The sequence below is a fragment of the Molothrus ater genome, chromosome 14 (genome assembly GCF_012460135.2).
Source record: "Molothrus ater isolate BHLD 08-10-18 breed brown headed cowbird chromosome 14, BPBGC_Mater_1.1, whole genome shotgun sequence".
Lineage (NCBI taxonomy): Eukaryota > Metazoa > Chordata > Aves > Passeriformes > Icteridae > Molothrus > Molothrus ater.
Genome location: NC_050491.2, coordinates 14,391,897 through 14,419,887, shown reverse-complemented (window position 1 = coordinate 14,419,887; position 27,991 = coordinate 14,391,897). Strand labels below are relative to the sequence as shown.

Here is a 27,991-nt window from a genome sequence, read left to right as displayed (position 1 = left end):
TTATCATCAATTCTTAACATTTTATTTCTTTACTGGGTTAAACAAGGAGCAGAGAAAACCTCGGCCCCAAAATACAACAGAACTGAAAGCATTACAGGTACAGAGACTATTGAACACAGAGAGTAGTAGGATAATATTTTAATACAACTGAATTATAGCATGGGATTGTGTTTTTGTTGGGTTTTTTTTGTTTGTTTTTTGTCAAACCAGTTTGGAAAATAAATGTAATAGGAACTAGTGCAAAAAAGTTCTAAACATGAAGCACAGTGTATAAAATGGCATAAGAAAACTGTCCCCTCGAGGACACAGTCACTTTCTTATGACAGAAGGGAGAAAGAGAAACAGAAGGGGGGTGGGAACAGAGGGAGGGTCCAGGAGGCGGAGGAGGAAAAGCTGGAAAGAAAGAGAAACCGGGCCGGGGGATTAGAAAGGATACTTTGACTTCAGCAATGTTGGTTTGTGTTTCACCACCACGCACTGTTAAAGGACCTCGTTGGGGTCGGGCCGAGCTCTGTCACCACCCACATGGCACAAGCACTTGAGAAGGGTTCGGGCAGCAGCAGCCTGGGCACTGCAGGGGTCAGGGTCGCACAGGTGCCCCCGAGATCCCCACAGGTGCCCCAAGGCCCTGGGACACCCACGCAAGGCAGGCAGCCCCAGCTCGGACACAATCCAGAGGGAGAAGGGCACGAGGGGCTGGGCTCTCCTCCTGCTCTCCCTCCCACATCCCTCAAGGACCAGCACATGGAATTTGTTCCCATTTTCCACTCCCGGGCTCAGATGGGAGCATCTCCCTTTTGAAGGCATCCTGAGGCTGTGTCCGAACGGGAGGCTCAGAGGAGCTGGATTCAGTTTGGGTTGGAACAGAAAACCAAACCAATCCTCCCTCAGAGGGATGGCTGGGGATCCCCAGGAATTCCTGCCAGGCATCAGCATCTCTGATTCCCAGGGGGAAGGTGTCCCTGCATTCCCAAGGTGTTTTCCCAGCCTGCTCAGCCAGGATTTGCTCCAGCCTGTTCCCACCATGGAGCCACCCAGCCTCCTGCCCTGGAGAAACTGGCTGGATGCTATTTTAAGGAGAGCTGGTTGGAATTCCTTACAAATTGCTATTCTCTCCCAATCCACTGCTGCCCATTCCAACTCTGTGAGCAGAAGAAGTGTGATTGATTTTTTTTTTTGCCTCGTTTTCTTTTTGGAAAATGAAAGGTTTTGCGGGAAAGGACTGTTCTGGATGCATTTCTCAATTTGCAAAAAAAAAAAGAAAAAAGGAAAAAAAAGAAAAAAAGAAAAAAAATTGGTCATAATGATCAATCTGGCTTGTTTTGACAAGTTTCAAAATTAAAAAAAATCACTGTCTGGCTCTTTTTGTCTTTTTGTTTTGCAACTTAGGCATGTCCAGTTCCCAAATACAGTTAAAAATGGTAAAACCAACCCCAAATTTCATAAGCCAAACCTAATTCTTGGGGTTTTCTTGTCGAGTTTCAGTTCACAACAAGTAGAGTTGTCGACCTTCTGGGCTGAAAAAAGATCATCCTGAAGTGCTAAAAAGGCTGGAAACCGCTCCTGGCCTGCCTGGAACACAGGTCCTGGAGATGTGGAGCAGGAAAGGGTGGAGGGACTGGGCTAAGGAACTCACCCATCTCCTGCCCAGGCCTTTGAGAGGGACTGAGAGCTTTGATAAAATCCCAACAACTTTTAAAATTTATTATTCCTTATTTTTTTTATGATCCTCAATTAAAAATGGTCCATCCCCCACCACAGTCTTCCCTTTGCTCCCTTCCTCCTTCCTCACACAGACATGCAGGGCTGGGAGGTCACCCAAAGAGCCACCTGGACCAAGAACACCCAAAAAGAGCTGCTAAAATCCTTCAATTCCTGGAATAAAATGAACTCTGTGCAGCTCCAGGGCTGCTGTGATGCAGGAGCTCCGAGCAGGCTCCTTCTGTGGCAGAAGGGATGATTTTGGGCTTGTGTGATGGTGGTACCTCCAGCTGGGATGCCTGAGAGCTAACTTCTGGGCTGAAGGAAATCCCTAACATCCAACCTGAACACCTGACACGGCCCTTCCCAACTTTTCCAGCCTAGTTTAAGGGAGATTCAACTGCCAGGGACGGGAAACCCCAGGGAAGGGCAAAAAGCTGATTCACAGAATTCCCTGCCTGTCTTGGGTTACAATGTAAGATGTAACCAAAAGATAGGTGGGGCAATGTTCTTTATCTTCTCCCTGATAACCCCCTCCAGGGAAGCACCAGCCACTCTGTGGGGAGCCATCTCCATGAATGGGCCACCAAGGTTCCACTCATAGAATCTTATCATCCCACTGTGAGATGCTCCAACCTGGGGGAGGAACCAAACATTCCTACCTGGATAGAATCTGAGGCCTGGAACACCCAGGGAGCACTACCACTGCATTCCCAGAGGACAAGAGCTCCATAACCACCATGGGACCTCCAGAGAAGGACCAGATCATTCTACAGGATCACTGCTTTGACAGAACCACATCCATCACTCCAACAGCCCCCATTTAATCAGACTGCTCCCACCACCCTGACCAACAGGCTGTCAGGTCGTACTCTGACTCTGTCAGTCTAAGCCAGTGCTTACTGCCTTTAATTTTCCTATTAAATTGTAGTTGTGACTCGGAATCTCCTGCTGGTTTGCTGTCAAGCTGGAACATTTCTGGTGCCCAGAGTGGGGCACCCCTGGGGGATGGTGGTGGTGGAGCACGGTGCTCTCTCCTTGCTGGAGGCTCACGGTGAGGACTCGGACCTGGAGCGGGTGGAGAGGCCGGCACGGAGGGGAGTGATGGGGGAAAGCCCATGGGGAGAAGGGAGGCCTGGTGTCAGCTGGGTATGGAGAAGGGGACTTCACCCACCTCCATGGGGATGAGGAGGGGAAAAAGAGGAGGATGATAGGAACAGCAGGCAGCCAGAAGATGATGATTTACAGATTGAAAAACCTGAGGCTGGTGACCTAAAGGAATTCCAAGAAGTGGAGGAAAGAGATCCTCAGGAACTGGTTGCTTTTGCAGAGAGAGTGTGGAACATGTCTTCAGATAAGATCAAAATCCCTCCTGAGCCTCTTGGCAGATGTTCTAACCAATTGCAGGAGAAAATTAAAAAGCTGTACGAGAGGAAAATGAAAGAGGGCATGGATATGAACTACATCATCCAGAACAAAAAGGAATTTCGCAACCCCAGTGTCCATGAAAAGCTGATCCAGTTTTGTTCCATTGATGAAATTGGTACAAATTGCCCAAAGGACACGTTTGATCCTTATAGCTGGTTAGAGGATTCATATTATGAGGCACTAGCTAAAGCCCAGAAGACTGAGATGGACAAATTGAAGAAGGCAAGAAAGAACATACAAAGATTGAATTTGTGACTGGCACTAAAAAGGGTACAGCAAGAAGCGCTGGTTCCACAACCACCACAACATCCAGCACCACTGTGGGAGATGCCCAGAAGAAGAGGAGGAGCGACTGAGACATGTTGAGGAAGGGTCTCAAAGAATGACTCATAAAATCACATAATCTCATTGTGAGCTCCCCCACCCTGGGGGAGGAACCAAACATTCCTACCTGGATAGAATCTGAGGCCTGGAACACCAGGGGAGCACTACCACTGCATTCCCAGAGGACAAGAGCTCCATAACCACCACTGGACCTCCAGAGAAGGACCAGATCTTTCTACAGGATCACTGCTTTGACAGAACCACATCCATCACTCCAACAGCCCCCATTTAATCAGACTGCTCCCACCACCCTGACCAACAGGCTGTCAGGTTGTACTCTGTCAGTCTATGCCAGTGCTTCTGTACTACTGCCTTTACTTTAGTTTTCCTATTAAATTGTAGTTGTGACTTGGAATCTCCTGCTGGGTTGCTTTCAAACTAGTACGCTGCCCCATCACTTTCTGGCAGAATCCAGGAATGTTTCTGTCCTGACATTGTCTCCACCAAGCCCTACAGGCATTCCTTTCCCAGACAGCAGCAGGAATGGGATTAGGATGAATCACAAGCTGAGGGTAACCTGGGCTATGGGACTTCACTCCCTTTGCCTCTGTGAAAATCATGGAATCTCAGAGTGGTTTGGATCGGAAGGGACCTTCAAGATCATGCAGTTGCACCTCCTGCCATGGAGGGACACTCCACAATCCCAGGTTGCTCCAAGCCCCATCCAACCTGGCCTTGGATGCCCCCAGGGATGGGGCAGCCACAGCATTTCCAGGCAACCTCAACAACCCATTCCAAACCATCACACTCGGTGCCACCAGAGGCCAAGAGGCACCTGCAGAGTTCTGCACAGGGACACTCCATGGCCTGGCCTCCCAGGATCCTGCCCAGGAGCAGCAGATATCCGGGATTTTCCCTTTATTCCCTTCCTCCAGGCGGCAGCCGAGCATCTCCCGGTCCCGCCCGCGGCCCTGAGTGGCAGTGAATGAACTGCCCTGACATCTCCTCTTGAAGCAAAGCAAAATGTGTTGAAGATAAACCAGTTCCAGATGTTTTCCCAGTGTTGCCAAGTTACTCAACATGTTCTGCTTTAGTTGTCAGATGCTTTCAAAGCGATTTCCCTAACTCCGAGCACGAATGGTGAGGGCTCTCCCTGGGAATCTTCTGCCTGAGGCTACCATGGATCTGTATTTTCATAAGCAAAAGACTCAGCTAATGATTAATGTTCCCCAGAGGAAGCGGGGCCTTTCTTTGGGATTTTTCTTCAGTTATTTTTAATTAATTTGTACAACTGGCAGCTACATGAAAGTGCAAAACCCGGGAATAACGCTGGATCCGACTCCTTTTGCTCCTTCTCTCTGCCCACACCTGGAGCTTGTGGAGACATCATCATCCTCACTTCCCTGGGAATGAGAAACCCCCTCACCAGGGAGGAATCACTGCTTCCCACTGGGAATTTTCTCTGAGAAAAGAGAAGTTTGTCTACTGAAGGAAAAGTTGAGTTTTACATATAAATCCCAACATGGGGCATCTTCTTTAGGGAGAAGAGATAAGGTCATTGGATGAAAAGGACAAAGTCCCTTGGGTTTAAATTCCTGGTAGGATAAATCATTTAGAGCGCAATGTATTCCAGGGTGGCTTTGGGAATGTGGAAAGCATTTGGGATTGCGAAGGGCAATGGTGGACACAGGGCTTGGGGTGAAGCATGCCTGGACACACAGGGTAAGGAAGCCCTTCCCCTCCTTATCCAGGCACATTCCTTCTTTATCCAAGCACACTTGCTCCTTTTCCAGGCACATTCCCTCCACTTTGTAATAAAAATAATGCCAGTGGTGTTAAGTGAGACAATGTCACCGTCTGCTTCCTGGGCTGTTCTCTCAGAGACCAAAGCCAGAGTACTCAGGGATGGAGGATTAGGAGGTTGTAATGTCAGACAAAAAGCAGGAATTTTATCCAATGGGCTCCTGATGATGGACTGCTTCATACACCACTTCCAGCTGCTCCTGCTCTGGGAACAGCCTCGTCTGGATCCGTTTAAACAGATTGGCAAAGTGTTGAATGCAGCATATGGTGCCCAAAAACCACAGAACTTATTGACAGCAGCCCAGACTCACTAAAGAAAAGATCTTCTACAGCCTTGCTCTGGGAAGACCCAGCACTTTCCTCCCACTTGCAGCAGGTAAAGTCCATCCCACTCTCCCAGAGAGGATCCACATCCCGTGTGCTCTCTCTGGCATCTTGTGCTCTTGGGAACACCCCTCGGGAGCTGTGGCCTGGAAAACACATGGATCTCCTGTCCTGGTGGCCTCCTCACTCCTGGTGGATGGGGCTCAAACCTCCCCAGTAGCCACCCAAACCAGCTCAGCTCTGAATTGGCTCCACTTCCTGATTCACTGGGATGAAACGTGCTCCTGATGAGGGAAGCCTCCAGCTGGTGTTAGGGAAGGTGAAACTGTTTCTCACAGCTCCCAGGTTATCCCAGCAAATCCCTGCCAGCACCCCCTGAAGATGACTTAGGTCATTGAATCTCACTCCTGCAACTCCGTGGAAATCATGGAATGGTTTAGGTAGAAGGGATCTTAAAGCCCATTCTGTTCCACTCTCTGCCATGAGCAGGGACACTTCCTACTGGACCAGGTTGCTCCAAGCCCTGTACAACCTGGCCTTGGACACTTCCACAGCTCCTCTGGGAATCCCACATCACCCATCACCACCCCCAAGCCTGGCCTGACGCTCCATCACCAGCAGGACACAAGGGCTTCAGGGCAGGGAGAAGGACACACATCCCTCGGGGAGGTGCCGGATCTGGATGTGTGCAGGGACTGAGGCTGGGCCACGCCGTGCCCACCAGCACTGCTCAGTGTCACACATGACACAATGCACAGGGCCAGTGACTCAGGGCCACTTGCTGACGCACCACACTGGGCTATTCTTCTCTCTCCTGATGAGTCGCTCCAAGATTGGACACAGTCTATCTCCGAGAGAGGCGCCTGGAATTAGCTTAACTCTTGGCAGTGCAGGAGAAATCTAATTTCCTTCGGGATCTGGCTGTCTGGAGGCAGGGACAGGGCTGTGCTCCCTCCCATGGCCTGCCTGGGAGCTTTTGCTCCTTGTCAGAGCATCTCCACAACCAACTGCTCACAGAAAACCAAGGGACTGGATCCCAGCTTGCAGAACTGCTCCATGTCCAGCTGTTCTGATTGGTGTAAACTAGGCTGAAATTATATGGATGTCATGAGGAATAGTCAAATGAGAGACATCCTACTTTTTGGGTGGTAGTAGCAAGGGAATCTGCTTGGGAAACACTCTCCATCTTCCATGTGCACCACCTCTCCTACCCCAAAAACCATGGGACAATGGGATCACAGGCCTCGTCTCTGCAGGACTTTGGGAACAGGCAACTGGTAGTGTGTAAACATCACCCCAAAGCTCTGAGATTCAAGTCAAAGCAGGAATCAAACATTCAGCTGCTTCTCAGAGCCTCTTTGGTCTGGAAATGGGCTGGAAATGTCAGGAAACCTGTGCTTCCCACGAGATGCCTGGTACTTCCTTCTTCCAGCCGGGCAGGAAGTAGCTTTGCTCATGGGGCTCTGCTCATGGGGCTCTGCTTGGTTTTGCTTCACCTCAACAGACCAGAAACCACAAAACTCCTACAGATCATCAACTCTGGGACTTCTTGCATCTTCACAGGATCTGGGATCAATTTGGGATGCAGGACATTCCTCCTGCTCCATCCCTGTCTCCTGCAGTGACCCACACAGGGCTCTGCTGTAGGTTCCTGTCAAGAGCCAGCCTGGAAACAGAGGGACCATCCCAGCCCCTCTGGGAGCAGGGAGTGGGCTCACACCCAACTCGTGACCTTGTGCTAAAACACCCTCTCTTCCTTCCCTGCCCACACCCAGGACAAATTACAGCCCCTGGTGCCTGGCCTGGAGGCACCTCCTCGCAGTGTCCATGCTGGGAACAGTTCTGGTGGCTGGGTGGAGAATTGGGAGTTTCCTAGGAAATGACCTGGGGATCAGGTCCTAGGGATCTGATGTTTGTTTGGGGCTGAATCCTTGGATATGCTGAGCTCAGGTTAAAAATCCACCCCAAGTGAGCCAAATGAGGCTACACCAGCCAGCACCTTGCCCAGCCAAGTCCAGCTGGGCTCCCAGAAATTTCCGGATCTGGGGGCATCCATGGATTGAAACTATTCACAAAAATGCTCCTCCCTAGCTGGGCCTTATTAGTGCCTCTTTGTGTGGGAGACTCTCCCTCCAAGCTAGATTTCTCCAGCCCGTTTGCCCAGTCCTCCTGCCATCCAGTCAATGATTTGTAGCTGGGAAGCATGGAAGGATGCCTTTGGGATTCCCTGCATCCAACTGCTGCCACGTGGGATCCCTCTCCCTCACAGCCTGTGTGCTGCTGGAGTCACATCTCCCCAACTCCTCACTGAGACCAGTCCCACCAGCCGGGGAGGACAACAAAAAAGGTTACACCAAATCATCAGGACACTTTGCAAAGTGGGATGTGGGAATGCTGGGGACATCCCTCCCGCTCCAAGCCTCCTCCCTCTCCTCCTCCTCACATAGAGCAGCAGGAAAGGCCAGGCTGGAGGAGCAGGCTGGGATGCAGTGAGACCAACCCCGAGTGGTACCACAGTGCAGTGTCACAGCGTCCCACTCCTGTCCCCAAACGCCACCAGCGCCACGCTGAGGACATTGCGTCTCACCAGGGCGGTTCTGCCCTGAGCCCCAGTGGCTTTTCCCTGGGACAGGAGTGGGCCAGGCTGTGCCGGGAGGTGCTGCCCCTCCGCCTGCTCCCTCGGCATTCAGACCCAGGAGAAAAGGAACCAGGGCCGGGCTGACCGTCCAACCTCGGCACGGTGCGGGCGGGGGAGGCGCGGGCACTCAAGGCACTCGCGGCAGCAGCCGGGGGACACCCGGCAGTCCCATGGGGACACCCTTCGATACCCAGGGACCCCTCCCCTCGGTCCCCCCGCCTCCGTGCCGTTCCTGCCCTCCCGGCGCCTACGGGGCCGGGAATGCTGGCCCTGCCCGAACCCTTCTGGCGCCGGGTCCCGCAGCCCTGTGCGCGTTAGAGACTCTTCACCACGGGGATGCCCCGCGCGAGCAGCTCTTGGGGGATGTGCGAGGGTGCGCGTGTGCCACCCCCAACCCCGTGCCTCCCATTGGAGGAATAGCATGTGCCCCCCTTATGGGAAAAGATCTGGCGTTCTCCTTGGAGGTCGACTCTGCCCTCTGTGTCACTCGTCCCGGGCCACGCTCTCCTCCAGGGCGGGCGGGGCCTCCAGGCCGAGCCCCCCGGCGCCGCCGTGCACGCTCGAGAAGGACACCATGGTGTGGAGGAGCATCAGGACCAGCACGCACAGTCTGATCCTGCTGCTGCCGAGGCGAGACCCCGCAGAGACCGGCAGCAAGGACGGGGAGCGAGGCTGGTGGTACTGGTGGTACTGGTGGTGGTGGTGGTGGTAGAGGTGGTAGTGGTTCTGCCTCTGGTGATGGAGGTGGGGGTCGTGGCGGTGGAAATGGAGCGACTCTGACGCCGTGGATTTGGGGGATGTGTCCTCGTTGCTGTCTGGGGGGTGCTCGCAGGAGTCCCATTGCACCTCGCAGCACTTGGCCTCCTCGTCGGGCAGCTGGTTCTCCAGCAGCCCTGCAGGGAGGAAGGAAGCAGAGGAGGGGTCAGCAGGACACTGAGGAGGAAGCGAGCCCTGGTGCCCACCAGCCGTGGGATGGGCACACCTGAGAACCAGGACATCCGGCCCCCCCTGGCACTGGCCCCAGCATGTGTGAGCCTGCACACACCAGCAAGGCGAGCTCAGGGCTCCCCAAATCCTGCTCACAGTGGTTCAATATCCCCACCCTGCTTTAATCCATCACCTGCAGCTCCCTCTATGCTTTAGCTTTCAGTCAGAGGTAGGACTTTCACCTCCTGGGCTGAGATGTTGCTGTGTCTGCATTAACCCCTTACCCCCGTACCCTTGGGATGGCCACGTTTTGGCATCAGGCAATGTTTCCACACTGCCCCTCCTCCCACTCCACCCCGGCAAGCCTTCCAAACCTGGGAAGTGGCTTGGAAATTCGCCAGGGCTCCCCATCACCCCCGTCCCTGTGCCCGGTGTGAGCCCGGCCCTCCTTACCCGTACAGATGAAGCCAGGCAAACCTCCATAGATCAGCTCATCATTGTCCGGTAACACGAAGGGGCACCTGGTCTGCACCTCCAGGCAGTATTGCTTGCATGGGATCCGCTGCCGGCACTGCTGCTGGGTCACGTTGAAGTACTCGGAGCACAGCCACGCCTTGTAGACAGCCTGGGGGAAATCATGGAGAAAGGGACACGTCACTTCCCAAGCACCGGGACAGCTGCAGCACCGCAGGGTGGAAGGGGACGGGAGAGCTCCCAGCACTTGTAGGAAATGTGTGTTGGGGTCATTTGTTGAACAGCGATGGATTCAAACAATCCACTGGAGTGTAACAATGGTGGAATTCGTCTATCCAGCTAAATCCACCATGAAAATAAAGCTAATTATCACATGGAATGATGTCCCCTACAGACAGGCATCGTGACAGATTCTGCCAACATCAGTGACACAAGAGCTCAGTCCATCACACAGAAATTCAAACGCTGCTTATCACCTGTCCCAGAGTGTCCTCCTCATCCCCAAGACATCCCACTGCTCTCCTGGGAAGGGGAGGATTCTCACCTCCTCTAAAGTGCTTTGGCCACCATCAGGTCTGGACATGGGACAGCAAAACACATCATGGGCTGGTCTTCACTGGAAATTTCCTGCTGGAAAAGCTGCTGGACAGAAGCAGCTGGGATGCAGCACATGCAGCCACTGCACCTCAGGCTTGTCCCTCTCTGCCACCAAGTGACACCCTCCTCACCTTCCCCACCAGGTCCTGGGAGAGGTTCCTGATTCCTTGACATCTGGAACTTCTGCTGTTTCTGCCATTTCTTTTGGCTGAAGGGGAAAACTTGTTCATTTTCCATGGATGTTCTGGCACTGAGATGTACCAGTGGTGCAGGTGTCTCCATGTGCTCTGTTCATCTTCCTGATACTTCAAGCTGTGCTTGGCAACATTTCCAGAAGGAAGAGCACCCTGGGGGTTCAGCTGTGACTGCAAGGCTGCCACATTCCCTGCCTCTCCAGCCTGTCCAGTCCTGGGTTTCCCTCTTCCCTTCCAGCCTCCATGTGCCTGTGCCCACAGCACACAGCTGGCCATAGCCCAGTTAGCTCAGTCACAACCATATTCCCAAATTTCCCTTATTTCCCCAGCATCAGGCATGGAGGAAGTTGCTTGTCTCCACTGGCTGCAGCAGACAGGGAGGGAGAGCTCCCATTTCTCTGGTGTGCATCATTCCGCAGGCTGCAAGAAACCCGTGGCACTTCCAGCTCATCCATGAACTCATGAGGGCACGAGTGACAGCACCATGGTCATTCCATGGCCACATCCAACTTCCTTTGAAACCAGCTAGAAAGGGCTCCCTGTGATTCAAAGGGAATGAGTTTCCCTCCTCTGCATGCTTGGAGAAACCCCCTGCTCTGCCTTCCAGCTGCATTTTCATTTTCTTGAGGCTTTAAACCCATCACTTCTTTGTTTCCCCATGTTTTTCATAGATCCTTATCATTGTTTCTTTGGCCCATGGTAGTGTCTCAGGATTAAAGCTGGTTGGGAAATTCTTGGCAAGTTATTTTAGTTTGTTTTTTTTTTCCTCTAAAATGCCAAATCATGAAAGCCAGAATTTTCACAGAATTGTGTTAGCTTTGGTGAAACTTTCATCCCAAAAAGTTTAATGGGCACCAGGACACAATTTATGGAGTGAACATTTTGGAGCTGTCCCCAGTACTGTGGGCAGGGCTGGCCCCTGGGATGTGGGAATGCAGGTGCTTGTTCTCCTTGTCCTGTTGCATGTTAATTACTGGGACACAGTGGAGTGGCTCCAGAGAAGGGAATGACTGCAGAGTGTGAGGACACAAGCAGGAGAGTTTTGAGGTCTGGATCTGTCATCCCTGGAAGTGTCCAGGGCCAGGCTGGATGGGGTTTGGAGTACCCTGGGATAGTGGGAGGTGTCCCTGCCTGTGGCAGGAGGTGGGACAGGATAGATTTAAGGTCCCTTCTAACCCAAACCATGCTATGACTGCATGATCTGCCTGAGCTGATTCCCTAGAACTGAGGAGGAAGAGGCTGTGCTCCGAGGGGCCACAACCCCCACTGCAGCAGTGCCCTCCCTGATGGCCTCTGCTCCCTTGGGGACAGTGTCAGGAGCAAGCAGACAGAGGGACAGCAAGGAGGACACAGCAGGACCCCTCAGTGGGTGGCACATGGCCCTCTGCAGGCACCAGGAGTTTCTCTCTGTTGGGAAAGCAGGACCTGTCACTGCTGCTGTGGAACCTCAACAGGGTGTAAAGGAGGGTTAGAGAGCTCAGGGGACAGTGACACCTCACACTGATGGGACACAGCACCAGGGGGTGTACAGTGGGCTCCAAAGCACAGACTGACTGCCCAGGATGTATTCAGACAGGCCATATCCTTAATTCCAATCTGAGGACTCAACAAGTCCCTGCCTGGACACGATTCTGTTATTCCCATACACTCCAGACACACTCCAGTGTAATCTGGAGCAAAACAGAGAGAGGCCTTATTAATTACCTTAATTATTTGGGGTGCCTTTAGAGCAACAAGGAGAGGGTGTCCTGAGAACAGCCCAACCCTCAGAGCGTCCAGCAGTGAGCGGCTGGATGAGCTTCTCCTTCCCCTGGTGACCATCAGGATTTTGGACAGCTGGTGTGGATGACCTGCTTGAATTTGAACTGGCTGATGTCAGGTGAATTCTTCCCAAAGCCATGAAGCTTTCAGGATTAAAATGTGGATGGATTAATTGAACCACAACCAGCCTGCAGTTTAAAGGGGAATTATGAATGCACAAGGAGCTGGATTGACATTACTGGTGTGCCCAGTCCCATCTGGGATGGACACCCTGAATCCATCTCTCCAGCTCAGCCTCTTTTCCAGCCCTCATCTGCCTCAGGATAAACATCTCCATCAATGGGACTTCCTCGTGTTTCCCAAGGAGGTTGTTTTACAGCACTTATCTCGCTGCCTACAAGTTTTCCTTCATACTTGACCTACATTTTTCCATCCAAAAGTTCACTCCCTTCAATCATTCCCTCCACCATTCCCTCTCCCTGCTCTGTGTTTACACATCTCTAATATTTGCAGATGTCTCATGCTCCCCCTTTAGTCACAACTCAGGCGAGCTGGGCTGATTTACTCACTCCCATTTCCTGCCAGTCTCCTTCCCAGCTCTGCTCTCCCACGCTGCTTCCCAGATCCCAGTCACATCCCAGCTCCCACCTGGGCTCACATGCAGCCTGGCATGGAGGCTACACTGAGTGCTTCAGCAGAGGATTGTGGGTGTCACCTGAGCTGTCCCAGCTCCAGATTTGGGTGGAAAAGGCAGCTGGAGCAGGAGATTTCCCAGAGCTTTGTAGGAAACTGATTAGGTTAATCCTGCTCTCATGTGGAAACAGCTGGCACAAGCAGGCTCTGCATGGATTCACACATATCCCCCCTAAAATGTTTGTGATGATTCCCATCAGGGAAGTCTGGCAGGGGGTTGAGGTCATACACAGGGACATTCCATGAATTTAATGAAAATATGGAAGGAGACACTGCAAGGAGCTGGTGATACCACTGGGGAGGGCAGAGCTGGAGCACTCACCCAGAACCTGAACCAGGATTCCCTGGCTGCCTTCCATTCTTCCTTCCCTTTCCCCTTGAGGGAAGCACTGACCCCAGCCAGCCCTTGCCATTCCCTTGTGGCAGATCCTCCAGGTGCAGCAGGAATTCCTACAGCTCTGCAGGATGGAAACTGCCTGTGTGTACTCACAAACAGACACATCCAAGACCTGCTGGTCCAACGGGGCTCTCCCACTCCACTGGGATCAGGCTGAGACACAGGTGAGATCCCAGTGGCCTCCCATCACTCACCCAGAGAGATCCATGTCACAGACAAGGAGCAAATTCCCTGGGAGATGCTCAAGGTTTTGGTACCCCCAAGCTTACCCCCTACAACCTCCTTAGTTCTGCTGTTAAAAAGGACGTGTGAGAATTTAGGACAGGAGGAAATTTATTCCCTGCTTAGATCTACTAGGAAAGCTCCCTGGTTTCCATCCTCACCCTCTCTGGATTCTTCAGGAAGCGGGTTGGGTTGCAATCAGTGTTCCTGCCATTCTGGTTTGGCTTTTGGCAGATCTCCAGCCTGGCCAAGTAAATTAAAGTGACCTCAACTCCAAAATAGCTCCAATTTGGTGCCCTCTTCCTGCATTTTTAGCTCTGGAGGACTGGCTGCATGACTCTGAGGAAGCACACAGAATTTGGGTGCCTAGGAAAGGAGCCAGCTTCACAGACTCAATTTATATGGAAGGAAAAGGACAGGCTATCTGTCCACATTGGAATTTTGGAGGTGGGATGAAAAACTCATCCTAAAAGACATTAAAAAAACCCCAAAATTAATTGGATTTCTAATAGTGAATTAGGCTGTCTGCTCATGCTTCCAGTGGGATCTGGAAGCAGCAGTCAGAGGGATGGCACTTTCACAGGGAATTCTGTGCCAAATGGGAGTTCTTCCCTGCTTGCACTATTCCCTCTGTCTCCTGGCAGTACCAGGACAGCATTCCCCACCAAACAGCTTTTCCAAAGTCTTTTTGTGTCTTTAGGATTTCTGCACAAATGTGGGCACTTCAAGGCCAGTCCAGTTGCTGCCAGTATGTTGGAAACACTGGCACTGCCTGTGGAACTATCCCAGCTACATTTTGGGAGAACTGAGGAGCAGGAATGGAGCAGCATTCTCAGGACACACCAGGACTGCAGAGGATGCAGTGTTTGGGATAGCTTGGATGCCCACTGGGAATGCCAGCTGTAATTAACACAACAAACTGCTGTTTTCCCATGAACAGGAATCAATGCTTGGGAAGTTTCCCCAAGGAAAATCCTGCTCATGGCACAAACATAATAAACCCTTCTCATTAATTAGTGGCAGGGATTGGGGCAGCATCCCCAGCCCCAAATCTACTTCTCTGGAAGGGGGAGATGCAGTCTGGAAGGCAGAGAGGGAAATGGGGAGATTTTCCCTACAAAATAACCTCAGAAGGAGTCCTGGGAATGTGCTTGGACAAGAGGTGAGGATCACTCTGGAAGCTGGGCTCTGCCATCATGACTCTCCCCCTTTCCCTCTTCTCACTGGGTGCACCCAGCTCCCAGCAGGGATAGGATGAAAAATCCCTGCCTGTCCCTGCCAGACCCCCAGCCTGCTGCAGCCCCCTCCCCTCCCAGAGCAGTTCCTGGGACTCACATTTCCATCCTGGTCTGAGAGGAGCATCTGGAGTGGCTGTGCCTCATTAATCTTGGACACAGGGAAATGAGCACTGCTAATGAGCCCTCGGGCAGCTCTCCAAGCTCTGGCACATGAGGATGCAGCGCTGGAAACAGGACAGGCTGGGGGGGAGAGAAGAGCCCCCCTGGATGGCAGAGGATTAAGGGAATACTGAGGTCCAGGGCCAGCCAGGAGGAGTCACAAACACATCTGCAATGTCCAATTACCACTGTATTCAATTAACTCAGACAGTAACAATGTGGAGCTTTAAACCAGCTTCTTTTAGGCTTTTTAAAAAATTCTCCTTGCTATGGGCTGTTCCAACATCATCTCTGGAGCAGCTGATATTTGGCTTCTTTGATAGTTCTGGAGTTGTTATCCCTGCCTTAACACATTCACATGCTCTGGGTTAGGAGAGAGGGGACAAAAAACACCAACCCAACCCTAAACCTCAACAACTGGACAGGATTATGGGATTTGTATTGTTTTTCCTTAATTTTTAATATAAAGTTGCCTTTTGCCTGGCGATGACAGCCCTGGAGCCGCAGCTCCTCCGTTTCCCAACCAGGGGAGCCTCTGCCCATTGTACCCAGCTCCAGAGGGCACGGAGCAGCAGGCACGGGGATGGGGCTGCCAGCAGGAATGGCTGGGACATGGATGGGATGGGGGAATGGGGGAATGGGGATGGATGCCCATTGTGCCCAGCTCCAGAGGGCACAGAGATGGGGCTGCCAGCAGGAATGGCTGGGACAGGGATGGGGATGGGGGTATGGGGGAATGGGGATGGATGCACACAGGCTGCAGGGAATGGCACTGGTGGGAATCCCAACTGGATTGGGTGTCATCCCAGCAGATGCCACACTGCCCTTGGAACAAGCCCAGGAGGAAGAGCTTGTGCTCGTGGTTGCACTGAAGCAGGAAGCATTCCCTGGAAGAGCAGAGCTTGAGGACTTGCTTTGGGCACCTCTGACAGTTCCTGTGCTGAGGGGACAGAGCACATGGCATCCCAACATGGCCATGTGCCTGTGCCTGTTGATTAATCACAGTAATTAATGGCACAGCTGGATGAACAGGAAGGCAGTGACCACTTCCAGGCCCTCCTGCCTCCCACAGCCAGTGCCTGTCACAGGTTGCTCCATGCCCCTGCCCAGCATGTCTGCAGCCCTTTCCCTCCCACCACAGCTCCCACTTTTCCCAGTGCAGGCTGGGATCTGGCTGGAGGTTACTCCTGTGGAGCCACCCAGCCCTGCCTGACCACTCCTACAGCCCCCAGCCCATTGCAGGAGGCTCTTGATCCCAGACCACTGCTGTAAACATCCCAATTCCCATGGAATATTTCCATTTCATTATCAGACTCCACCTCGGGGTAGATGCATCCTGTCTCCAAGAGGGGTGAGCAGGGGGTGCCAGTGCTCTGCTCACAGATGGGAGCTCTCATCCCAGCATTCCTGATGTCAGTCTCCTGTTGAGTCCCCCCTCCTCACATCCTGGGTGTGTCCCCTCTATTCACCCTGGGAATTCCCTGGCAGTGTCTGGGACAGGGTGGCCCAGGCATGGTGGGCTGCCCGTGGGCACTGCTGCCAGACCCCAGGCACAGCCAGTCCCTGTCCCAAGATCCCAGCCCAGGAGCACAGGCAGGACACAGGGACCTGCATTCCCAGGCTGCTGCTCTGTGCTCCCCTTTCAAAAAGGGTCTTGGCTGGGCTTTAGAGAAGAGAAGAGCAGCTTGTCAGGAAGGCAAGGCCAGCTGGAGTGTGCAGGTTTGTGTGGACACCAGGAGACAGGGACAAACAGCTGGTGGCCAGAGAGAGAGCAGCTCTCCCTGGCATCTGGAGGGCTCTGTCCTTGTGACACCACATGGCCATGCCCCAAGGAGGAAGAGGGGAGGCCAGCCCTCCAGTTCCAGGGTGTCACCACACTCTGAGGAAAATTTTTCCCAATATCCCATCTAACCCTGCCCTCTGGCAGTGGGAAGCCATTCCCTGTGTCCTGTCTCTCCATCCCTTGTCCCAAGTCCCTCTCCAGCTCTCCTGGAGCTCCTTTAGGCACTGGAAGGGGCTCTAAGGTCTCTCTGGAGTCTCCTCTTCTCCAGGTGAGCACTTCCAGCTCTCCCAGTCCTGGCTCCAGAGGGGCTCCAGCCCTCAGAGCAGCTCCATAGCCTCCTTGGGACTCGCTCCAGCAGCTCCATCCTGTACAATCCTCACCTGCCAGCCCCCAGTGGGTCAGATACCAGCCCATCCTACCAGCCCAATGACTTAAAAAGTAATTAAAGACCTCTGCAAAACTGAGGCTGAACACGATGGAGTTGGGGACAGAGGGAAAGTGAGGTCCCTGCAATCCATTAGGATGGCCTGAGGAATTCACTCCCATTAGATCCTGCTGCAGCCAGGGGCTTAACAGGATTCAAAAGTGGATTAAACATTTATACAGCTAATGAGAACATCCTGTTACATTAGATAGGATATAAAAAAATAAAGGCGAGACACTTCAGTGCCACGAGCCATAAATTACCCACCAGTGATGGGGGCAAGGGAGAAGTTTCTCTGCTCATCCCCCTTCCAAGGAAATGGTGAGGCTGGAAAATTGTTCTCAGGATGGTGTGAGTGTCCAGCCCAGCAAGGGCTTGTCACAGCAGGGCTGTCTTGCATCCAATGCCTATGGAACAGCCCAATCCTGTATTCTGCCAGGAGCCCCCTGCACAGGATCCTGTGAGGTGCCACTTGGCTTGAGTGGGAATGGGACAGGGTATAAGGCAGGAAGAACCTGGACCCTCATGTCATCCTTGTGCACCCTGCAGAAATGGGCAAACAGCAGGATCTGGCCCATCCCCACTTCCCCATGGAGCAAAGAGTGGGGAGACAGGAGCATCCCAGTGCCTAGGCACCTTCCATGGTCACAGGGAAGTGCAGTTTTCCATGCTCATGCTGGGTCTTGTATCCACCTCAACTTGTGCCCACAGGTCCCTTAAATGCAAGCAAAGATGATTTTGAGATGCTTATCAGCACTCCTGGCAGCTCCTACTGCTGGAGACACACAACAGGCCATGGCTCATATCAGACCTGAGAGCTGCAGCCTCTGGTTTTCTCTCCCTGGCTGAACAGCACTTGCAGAAATCTCCTGCTCCCTTCCAGGGAGGAAAGCCCCAGGATAATTCTCAGTCTCCGTGGTGAGCAGCAGGCAGGCGCTGCTGGCATCGCTCCTCAGCCAGAGAATCCCAAGGGATGCTCTACTGCAGGGAAACCCATCCCTGCTGCTCTGCCCCGGAGCAAGCCAGGCCAGGCTGGGGCTCTCCCTGTCCCTGTCCCTCTTCCTCATGCTCCACAGAGTGGAAGTGCTTCCCCTGCATTCCCATGAGCAAGGGGTGTCTGGAGAGCGGTCCCAGGACCACACTCTGAGCCAGGCTGCCACCCCAGAGCTCCTGGTGCTTCCTGACAGTCTCATTTGAATGGGAGAGCAAGGAATGATGACAAACAAGCAACACAGCATGGCAGGAAAACACAGCTCCCTGCACACACAGGCAGAGACCCCTGTGGATTCCTCCTCTCTACATCCTGCTCCATGGAAAATGACACAGAAGACGACCAGCTTCAAGGAATATGACACTGAATACCAAGAGCAGGTCAGGGAGATGCCCAGGTCTGAAGGGGGTTGAACTCATTACAATAAAGACACAAACACAGCTCCTGCTCAGCCAGCATTGGTCAGTCCTTCCCAAACTGCGGCTGTTCAGAAAATTCCAAGAAAATCCCACTTGTCTCCTCTCCCTCTGTAACCACCAGCAGTGGGGAATGCTTGGAACTGGTGCCTGTGGGCTCAGGGTGTTCCAGGCTCTCTGATCTGTGCAAACCCAGGAGCTGGCACACCCCTCACCAGGAAAACCCCCCACCCAGCCACTTCCAGGCCCCCTCTCCAGCTCTACCTTTGCTGTCCATCCACAGCCTCCACCCACCAGCAGTGAAGCAGAGGTGCCATGCAGGGATAAGATTCCAGCCAAACACGTGTATCTGTTACTCCCAAGAGGATGAGCAGGGCAGGTGGCATTTCTTTCTCCAGCCAGGACCAGGAACACCAGGATGCTGGCACAGGCAGGGCTCTGGAAAACCAAATCCTTGCCAGGTGAGGCCATTTCACGCTGCTTTTTGAACAGAGTGGCCACGTTGGCAGCATCTGGGGGTGGCCAATGCTGCCAGCACTGCTCTTCCTGTGACACCCCAGGAGCATGGCTGGGAGAGAGGCCCCAAGGAAAAGCCAGGAGCTGGGAAGAGGAGCGAGGCTGAAGCAGGCGGGCCATTCCAGGCAGGCAGCTGCTGGCTCTGCCCACGGGAATGGGGCTGGAGCAGCGTGGACAGATGGCTACTTCTTGCCCAGGCAGCCTGTGTGTCTCATTCACAGATTTGCTGTCCCTGAGTCATTGCCCTTCAAAGGACAGCAGAGCTGAGCTCCTGCGTGGAGCCAGGCATGAGTCGCATCCTAATGGCATCCCGGTGACAGCGGGAATAGCCCCCGGCAGCCAAGCACGTCCTGCCTCTCCCACCTGCCTGCCTCCCACCCTGGAGGGCAGCTCTGGAGCCCACAGCAGAGGAAAAGCCTGTGGGGCATCCCTAGGCACAGGCCTGGGGCTGTGGGATGTTTTGACAAACCCTCTCTGTGTGGGATCCTTGGCACTGCCCAGCACTGGGGTCAGGCCAGGCCATGTGTGATCCCCGCTGGGCAGAACAGCTCCTTTCCTGCTGGAAAAGAATCCTGTCCTCAGGCAGGGACCAGGTGAAGCCCCTTGCGAGGGCAGGTCCAGCTGGGCTCAAGCAGACACCCAGTGCATCCTCTCCCCTCTCCCAGTGCTGCTGTAGGAGGTGCTGCCTGCTCTCCCTGGGATGTGTGTGGGGCTGGAGGTCAGCGTGGCACCAGCAGATCCCTTTGTCCATGGGGAGCACAGATCACTGCCTGGTGGGAAAGGCAGCCTGATCTGGATGGCCACAGGCAGCCTGTGCCAATGGATGTGCACAGCAAGGGGGCTGAGGGTCCTGTTGTTCTCCCAGATCTCACAGTTTGCTGGCATCACTGTATGCACTGCTGAGCTCCTGACTCCCAGAGCCTTCCTGCACCACACAGAGCAGCTGGATGCTTTCCATCTCCAGCTGCTGAGGTGGCATCTCTGAGGAGCTCATCCCACCCTGCTGGTGAAGCCCTTGTGTCCACCATGCTTCCAGGGATGGGCACACATAGAGAAGAACGTGGGCTTGCATCTGGCACTGATGGCAGCAGGCACAGCTGGGAGCACACAGAGCAGGAGCTGGTGTTGGAGCCTGTGGCACTTGGAGCTACTGGTGACAGTTTGATGGAGAGAGATGTCACCCTCCCTCGCTGTCCCTGCACCATTTGCCAACCTGCCTGTTGCTCCATGGACCTGCTGCTGCCTTGGGAAACTTGTGGGTTGTCCCTGCAGCACCACTGACAGACACAGGCGAGGACAGGCAGACGACAAGGACTGACAGACAACCAGAGCAAAGGAGGCAGCCAAAAACCACCCAATGTCCCCTGTAAATCTCTCCCATTCATACCCTGACCCCACCAGAGGCTGCTTCACCCCACAGTACCTGTGTAGGTTCAGCCTCCAGCCCACCACACACTCTCAGGCAGCTTGAGATGTCTCCACCCCAAGCAAAACTCAGGACTGTCCAAGCACCATCTGAGCACCCCCACTCCCACCTGGCTTGCAGCCCTCCCAAGTCCCAGGTACCACTGGCACATTCCTGACACCTCTATATCTTTTATTCCAGGGGGCAAACTCCTTCCATAAGTTCAGCTTTTGTTTCTCCTGTTTTTCAAGCCTTGATCTCAATTTTCAAGCACTGAGGAGGTACCAGACACAAGGCACTGGAATTGGGCTGTGCCAGAGGCTGCAGCATCAGCACCTGCAGACCAAACCCACCATGGTCATTTGGCCCAAATTCTTTATACAACTGAACCACATCTTTGTGCAAGGCTGCAAAAAATTCCCTTTGTTCCCATGGAATGGGTGGGGAACATGGAGCTGCACACTTGGCTAAGCTCATGCATGTGCTCTTGCTCAAGCTGCCAAATGACTGCACTGATCTGCTGGAATTACTTTCGAATTCACTCTGGAACCTTTTTTCACCTCATGAAACACCTCACTGGCCAGGCTGGTTGTGGAGAAGATCTGGAGCTGCCACAGGTGTGTGGGAGCAGCCTCTCCCCTCCTGCTGCTCCTGGTGCACCAAATGCTCCACAGGAGACCAGGTCCAGGGTGCAACTTTGCAGTCACCCATCCAAAGATTCTCTGGAAGCCTCACTTCTAAAGTAACTTAGCAACCTTAAAAAACCTAAAGTAACTTAGTAACCTTAAAAAATCCACAAGGTTTTGGTGAAATCACTTTTGCCGTGGTTCTCAAGGGACCTTCCCTCTGTGCAAGGAGCCATCCAGGCTCAGAGCAGGAGTGCACCAGGTTTAACAGCATTTTGGATAAGCCCAGCCCAAAAAAAACTCAACTTGAGCTACTTTAGTGAAGGTAGAACGCTGCTTTGGTTCCCCCAAGAGGTGTCCCTGGCACTGGGATAACCCCAAGACATGGTGTTCCCAAAGCTCCTGGTGCCAGCAGGCTTAGGTTTCCAGAGGACGTTCCACAGGGAGGGATGCTCTGTAGGGATGCTGATTGCTGATGCTATTCCTGGTTAAACAAGAGCCAGAAAACAGGACCCCAGAGAGTGCTGAACCTGGGCACTGGGGATTTGCTCCCTGCTCCGTGTGAGATGTGCCAGGGATGATGCCAGAGCAGGAACAGCCTCCATTTCTCACCACATCACTGCACACCAGCGGCACAGAAACACCAGCAAAGCCTTGGGAGTGAAATCCTGCCCTGCCAGGGGCACTGGGGAAACCAGAGGTGCAGAACCAGATCCCACAGCCACGGGCCTGTGTGTAGTGAAACCTGATAATCTAATCACATCTGAGATGCTACAGGTCCTGTCCAGCTCAGCTCTGCTGCCAGCCCCCTCCTGCCTGTCAGCCCTTCTCTTGCCACAGCTTTGTTTCTTGCAGCCTAATGACTCCTTAATGGGCTTTGTCCCATAGATCTTGATTTGCCCCAGGACGGGTGGGAGGGGGCACTTTTGGGAGCTGTTGGGGCGGGAGCCAGCATGCAGAGCTCGGCCTTGGCATGAGCAAAGCTCTCATCTGGTGTCTGAGCTGGAGCAACACTGCTCTTTTCCTGTTTGGAAAGATGGGAAAAGGCACAAACAAACCCTAAGCATCCCTCAGGGCATTGCTTTGGAGGGACAGTGATTTCCTCCTGCACTAAGCCCTGCAAAGCCTGGGCTGACAGTTTGAGTGCTGCTGCTGCCCCACATTTCCTGATGGATATTCATGTCCAATATCCACGTCCCCAGGCCATGACCTCCTCAAGCCCCTTTGGAGGATGCTCCAAAGTGTCCCCACAACTACTTAGTGCACTGAGTTCACTGTGTCTTGCAGTGACAAAGGGTACAAGTTACACAGCAACAGGCGAGATGGAAGCGGCCAGCAGCTGCTCCTGACTCAATTAATGACTTTTCCCTCTTATGTTCAGGAAAACAGGCATTTGCCACCTTTTATCCACATCATCCCTACCTAGCACCATCACCCAGCAGCTGGCAGGCAGATCCTCACAGCACAAGGTGAAATGCATTTGAGAAGATGGATGGACCTTGTGAACTCACTTCCCTCTCTTCCTCCTGTCACAGGATGCCGGTGTCCCTGTCCATGAGCGTCCCTGTGGGAGCCAGACCCTCAAAATCCCACCAAGTGGGAAATGCAAACAATAAACCCCAGAAGTGCATCTTCATGGTTTAATGTCTCTCAGCCACAGGGATTTCTGGTGTTAGTTGGAAGAGTAACAAACAAAACATTTCCAGGGAGTGATTTGGAAGTTGACGGCGCTGCACAGGAATAACAACATATGCACAAAGTGGGATCTGCCCAGGAATGATCCCCAAGCAGAAAATAAAAAGGGAGAGTATGACAGCACTGAGTAATCTCAGCAGCTGAATTACACACAGATCCCACCATTTCATGGGATTCCTATCTCCCAGGGGGACTTTGGTCCAGTCTTCCCCAACCTCTGGGCACAGACGGATGTAGCAGATAGGTAAAGAAATTATAAAAGAAAGGCCTCATAAAATCAGGCCTGCTCTGTTAAATCAACAGCTAGTCTGTCATTTCTTCTAAGTGCAGCTCGTACTTTGCAAGTTCCCATGTGAAAACAATCTGGGTATGAACAGTTTGTTAACGTAACAACCTTTTTTGGGTGAAAAATAAGTGCGCCTGCACTTATTAGATCTGTTCCATGAGAACTCACAAAAGAAAAATGTAAATAACTTGAACCTTAGCACATACACACAAATCACCTTCTGACTAACAAATGAAGTAGTAAGAAACTACCAGGTAATAGATTTGGTACAGGAAGTCTGTGAAAACTATACAATAAGTTATGTGAATAAAAATTTGGCTTTTCCTGCACGAAGAAAATGGAGCTCAAGTGATTTATTCCAATAGACAGATCTGGGGTTGGGATGCCCAGGATGCTGTTTCTCCTCCTGGCAGGACCTGCTTTTTCTCCCCAAACCTGAGGGCAGCTCTCAAGATGATTTTTTAACAGGGCATTATGTGTCTCCTGAAACCAATCCACAACACTTACATGCTTCCAAATTTTTAGCTCGGGGTGAAACCTGCTGCCACAGGAAGGAACTGGCAGCTCCAGTTGGGAATTGGTGTTGCTGTTGTTTGAAATCAGGTGGAAAAAAGAGCAAAAATCACCAGAGTGGTTTGGCTGCCTTAGAGCTCCCTGTGAGGTGTCTGCTGAGCCACACTTCTTAGGCACCAAATTCCAGAGGGATCCGTGCCTCAGCAGAGGGAGGCTGTGTGCAGGTGAGCTGGAGCTGCTGTGCTTCCTCATCTTCAATTTTCCAGCTGCTGTTACAGAATGGCAGGGATGTGAATGGGATGCAGCACTAACCCTCCACACTCAGTCCTGCTCCCACAGTCCCATGTCCCAGAATTATCATTTAAATCCTGTTTCTCCAGCTCCAGAGCTCCTGAAGCCAGAATCCTGCTGTGAGGGCTCTGCAGGAGCTCTCACACTGGCCAAGCTGCACATTCCACTGTTTTCCTCCACTCCTCTGCTGTTTTCCTGTTATTTGCTCTCAGATGTTATCACTATCAAGCAATACCTTTGCCATCCCTCACAAACAGGTATTATCCAGCATCTAGAAGGGAATCACAAATTCAAACTGCTTCTAAAAATCCCACCAGCCACATTTTTCCACGGCAATGAGTAACTGTAGTCCCTGCTCAAGTCCAGAGGACTTGAAATCAGGCCAAAACTTGCTTGTCACAACAGTGCTGGAGGGGTCTGGTATTAGCCTCAATTCATAGATGGGGAACAGCCACTGAGAGGGAAAAGCTGAGTCTCATGGATGTAAGGCTGGGGTAAGACACATAAATATGGAGTGAATGGCTTAAACAAAGCAGCCTGATTTTTCAGGATGGGATCAGTGAGGGCTCCAGTGGGAGTGTGTAGGCTCAGGCACTCCCATGGGAATTTCCCAGTGGGTGGCTCAGGGGAGTGTGCACAGGTTGTCCCTGCTGCTCCTGCCTCCTGTTGCTTCCCAAGTGCTGCCTGAGGAATGCAAGGTTGGAGCTCACAGATGCTCTAAGGATGCACTGACATGACACAGAACCAGCTCAGAGGAATGAGTCCAGCCACTACCTCCAGTTCTGCATCTCCCCAGCACATTTCCTGCTCTCCCATCATGGATGTTAAATCCAGGGATAATTAATGGAGACTCATTGAAGCACAGCTCTGTTTCTACACATTTTGGAGTCCCAACATAATTATTTTCTCACCTCTTTTGCTTCTCTCTCTGGGACTCCCAGCAGAGATGGAAGCTAAGCCTGAAGTTGGAACGTTTATGCTCCACCAGACATGGCACAGAGAGATCCTGATCCTGCTGGGCCCCTGGAAGCAGGAGCAGCACAATGGACAGCACCCTGTGGAAGTGGAGCAGCAGGACCAAACTTCTCAGAGCAGGCTGAATACCATGTCCCTTGGAAACCACAGGGGGAATTTGGGAAGCAGACTGTAATTACCTGCCCTGGCCCATGCCCAGAACACAAGCACAAGCTCCTGCTCAAACCCAGCTCTCCACAAAAGCGACCCTTGGAGTAGTGGCCAAGATCTCACCAATGTGCCCTTGCTGAAAGACACCACCTCGGTGTCCCAGTGCTGCTCTTGGTGCTGCTCCTGCACTTTCCCAGGGCATGAACATCACTTCAAGAGCTGCTCTGCAAATCCAAGTGTCCGTAAAACTCCTGTCCCAGAAGAGGAGCAGCCAACCCTATTGTACTGCCAGGGAGGAAGCTCTGCCACCATCCCTGTGGGGACAATGCTGTCACACACCCCAAGACACAGCTCTGAGAAAGGGAAGCAGATTTAATTAAGGAGACCATTGCACTTCCCAGAGGTGATGTCTGGAAGGAGCATGCACAGGTGAGCCAGGCAGCTTGGAGCTGGTGGAAGCTGGAGGCACCACAGGCTTGTAAGAATGAGCATCCAGCAGAACCACACTGGGGGTTTGATGGAGATCCAACCACAACTCTCATCTGGGAGAGGAGATGGCTCCATACTGAGCCTTGATCCCACTGATGCTGAGAGACACAACCAACCTATCAGCTTTCAGAACAGGGACTGTGTCCCAAGACTGGGGACAGTCAGTGACACTGGGGGAACACCAAGGTGGGAGGCACAGTCCAGCACCCCTGGGCAGAAAGGGTGTAAGAGCTGGAAAACAGCTGCTGCATACAGGGAAGGGGCCCTGGCACCATGGTTCATCTCAGGTCATCACTGGTCTAATGACAGCCAGGCAGAACCCTGGAGTGCACACGGAAAGGGGTGTGGGTAAGGCTAGGAGGGATTGGGGTGTCAGGAGTGAGGTACTTGGACTGAGGTGGCACGAGGGGATTGGGGTGTCAGGAGAGGTGTCAGGATTGGGGTGCTGGCAGTGGAGTGTCATGAGCTGGGTGCTCAGACTGTGTTGGGAGCAGGGGGTTGGGAATGGCAGTGGGATGTCGGGAGCTGCCTGTGTGTGCACAGGTGTGAAGGGATGTGCAAGTGCTCATTCAGGCCAAGTCCTGCTTTGCCTTTTCTGTCCCATCACCCTGTCCCAGCTTTCCCAAGGGCTCCAGACCTGTCCCACCACCACTGCCAGGAGAGGTTTGGGGAGCAAAGGGAGATCCCAGCCTGCAGGTAGGTGTGACAGCAGGGGGACCATAGCACCCACACACCACCAAGCCCGCTGTGGCCCGGCTCACCCGGGACGCCCTCTCGTACCTTGCAGTCTGTCAGGCAGGATCTGACCGAGTACTCTTCCGATTGCAAGTACTTCTCCAGCAAGAGGTCGAACTCCTCGTATTTTTCCTGAGCGTGTTGGTCCAGCCGCTGGTACGCCTGGACGCAGCTGCTACAGGCCTCCCCGTCCAGCGCCCCGGCCGCCGCCACCACCAGGTCCACCATCAGGTTGTCCAGGCTGCAGTCCAGGCCGTCGGGGCCGGCCATCTCCCGCAGCAGGTCCCAGATCGTGTAAGTATCACAAAAGGAGAGGTTGAAGTTCCTGAAGTAAGCCTGCAGGAAGGTCCTTTTGGAGGAGGGCGAGGCGAAGAAGGGCGCGGCGGCGGCGGCGGCGGCGGCGGCGGCGGGGGGCGAGCGCAGGGGCGCGCCGGGGGCCCGCGGGCGCTGCGGGGCGAGCAGCCGGGCGCACGCCGAGTCCAGGTCCCCGCGGGCGGCGGGGCAGGGCCCGCCGGGGCCGCGGCTCAGGTTGCCCAGCAGGGCCTCGCAGCTGCCGCCGCCGCCGCCGCCCGCCGGCTCGGCCGCCAGCAGCGCCCGCGGCCCGCGGCCCCGCGGCCGCTCCCGCGCCCGCAGCTTGGCCCCGGCGCAGAGCCACAGATGGTCGGAGAGGAGCACGGTGAAAAAGAGGAGCGAGGCGAGCGACAGGCGCCATTTCTGCGCCCGCTCGGGGTCGGCCACCGGCTTGTCGCTGCGGCGCGGCGCGCAGCACACGGCCCCGCCGGCGGCGCCCCCGCGGGGGGACATCCAGGCGCCGCGGATCATGCCGGGGGCGCGCGGGCGGCGGGCGGGCAGCGCCGCGCTGCCGCCGCTGTCACCTGCCCCGCACCGCCGCCATGCCCGCGCCGCCCCCGCCGCGCCCCGCCGCCGCCGCCCGCCCCGGCCCCGGCCCCGGTCCCGGCCCCGGGCATGCCCCGGCCGCCCTCACTCGGCTTTCCGCTTGCCCCGGCGCGGTGCCGGGGCCGCGCCGCGCCCGCCGCCGCCGCCGCCCGGCCCCATCGCCCTCAGTCTGTCGCCATCTTCGGCCGCGCCGCCAACACCTTGAGGAGCCGCGAGCGCTGCGCCTGCGCGCTGCCTCCGCTCCGCCGGCACCGGCACGGCCGCGGCCCGGCCCGGCCGGCGCTGCCGAGGTGCTGAAGGACAGCTCCGATCGGCTCCGCTCCGCTCGGCCCGGCCCGGCCCGGCCGGGACACCCCCGCGCCCGCACACCCGCCACACCCCGGCGGCAGCTCCGCGCTCAGCCCCGTCCTCACCCCCACCCTGGCCGTCACCTCATCCGCACCCTCAGCCTCAGCCTCTTCCTCATCCCTTCCCTCACCCTCGCCGTCACTACACCCCCACCGTCATCCTCACCTCACCTTTGCCATCATCTTCACACTCACACTCATCCTCATCCTAACCCTCACTTGAATCCTCATCCTCATCCTCACCTCAGCCTCACGGACTGGTCCCATCCCCTCCCTGGTGTCAACAGGTCCCAGAGGAGAGCGGCCCTGGGGGCTCCGGCAGCAGCCACACACACGGTGCTGTCCCCCAAGAGCAGAGCCTGGTGTCCCTTCACTGCCCACACACCCTCAGCCCCACAAAGAGCCCCAAGTGATTCCATTTCTGGGGGACTGGGAGACAGATATCGCCAGACAGCAAAAGCAGCTTCCAGGGACATCCCTTATTCATGTCCCTAAATCCCTGTTAGTGGGTTCTTGGCATGACTAAACCCTGAGAGACCATCAGCTCCCTGGGAGTGGAAAACAAAGAGCAG

At 54.1% G+C, this 27,991-nt stretch overlaps 1 protein-coding gene and 1 pseudogene across 1 annotated transcript; one reads left to right on the top strand and one right to left on the bottom strand.

Annotated features, from left to right (window-relative positions):
- Positions 1-27,006, bottom strand: NALF2 (NALCN channel auxiliary factor 2). The gene is made up of 3 exons (XM_036401964.2): positions 26,221-27,006; positions 9,599-9,770; positions 1-9,111 (listed from the first exon to the last, which is right to left on the bottom strand). The coding sequence occupies exons 1-3, from the start codon at positions 26,995-26,997 to the stop codon at positions 8,702-8,704; spliced, it is 1,359 nt and encodes a 452-aa protein (XP_036257857.1). The 5' UTR covers positions 26,998-27,006; the 3' UTR covers positions 1-8,701.
- LOC118698574 (SAP30-binding protein-like) lies at positions 2,710-3,485 on the top strand (annotated as a pseudogene).
- Positions 27,007-27,991: the final 985 nt, after the last annotated feature.

Coding starts and splice junctions, on each gene's coding strand:
- NALF2 (XM_036401964.2), bottom strand. CDS start 26,997: ATGATCCGCGGCGCCTGGATGTCCCCCCGCGGGGGCGCCGCCGGCGGG. Junction 9,771..26,220: donor CCTGCCTGACAGACTGCAAG/GTACGAGAGGGC, acceptor GATTTCCCCCAG/GCTGTCTACAAGGCGTGGCT. Junction 9,112..9,598: donor GCCTGGCTTCATCTGTACGG/GTAAGGAGGGCC, acceptor TCCTCCCTGCAG/GGCTGCTGGAGAACCAGCTG.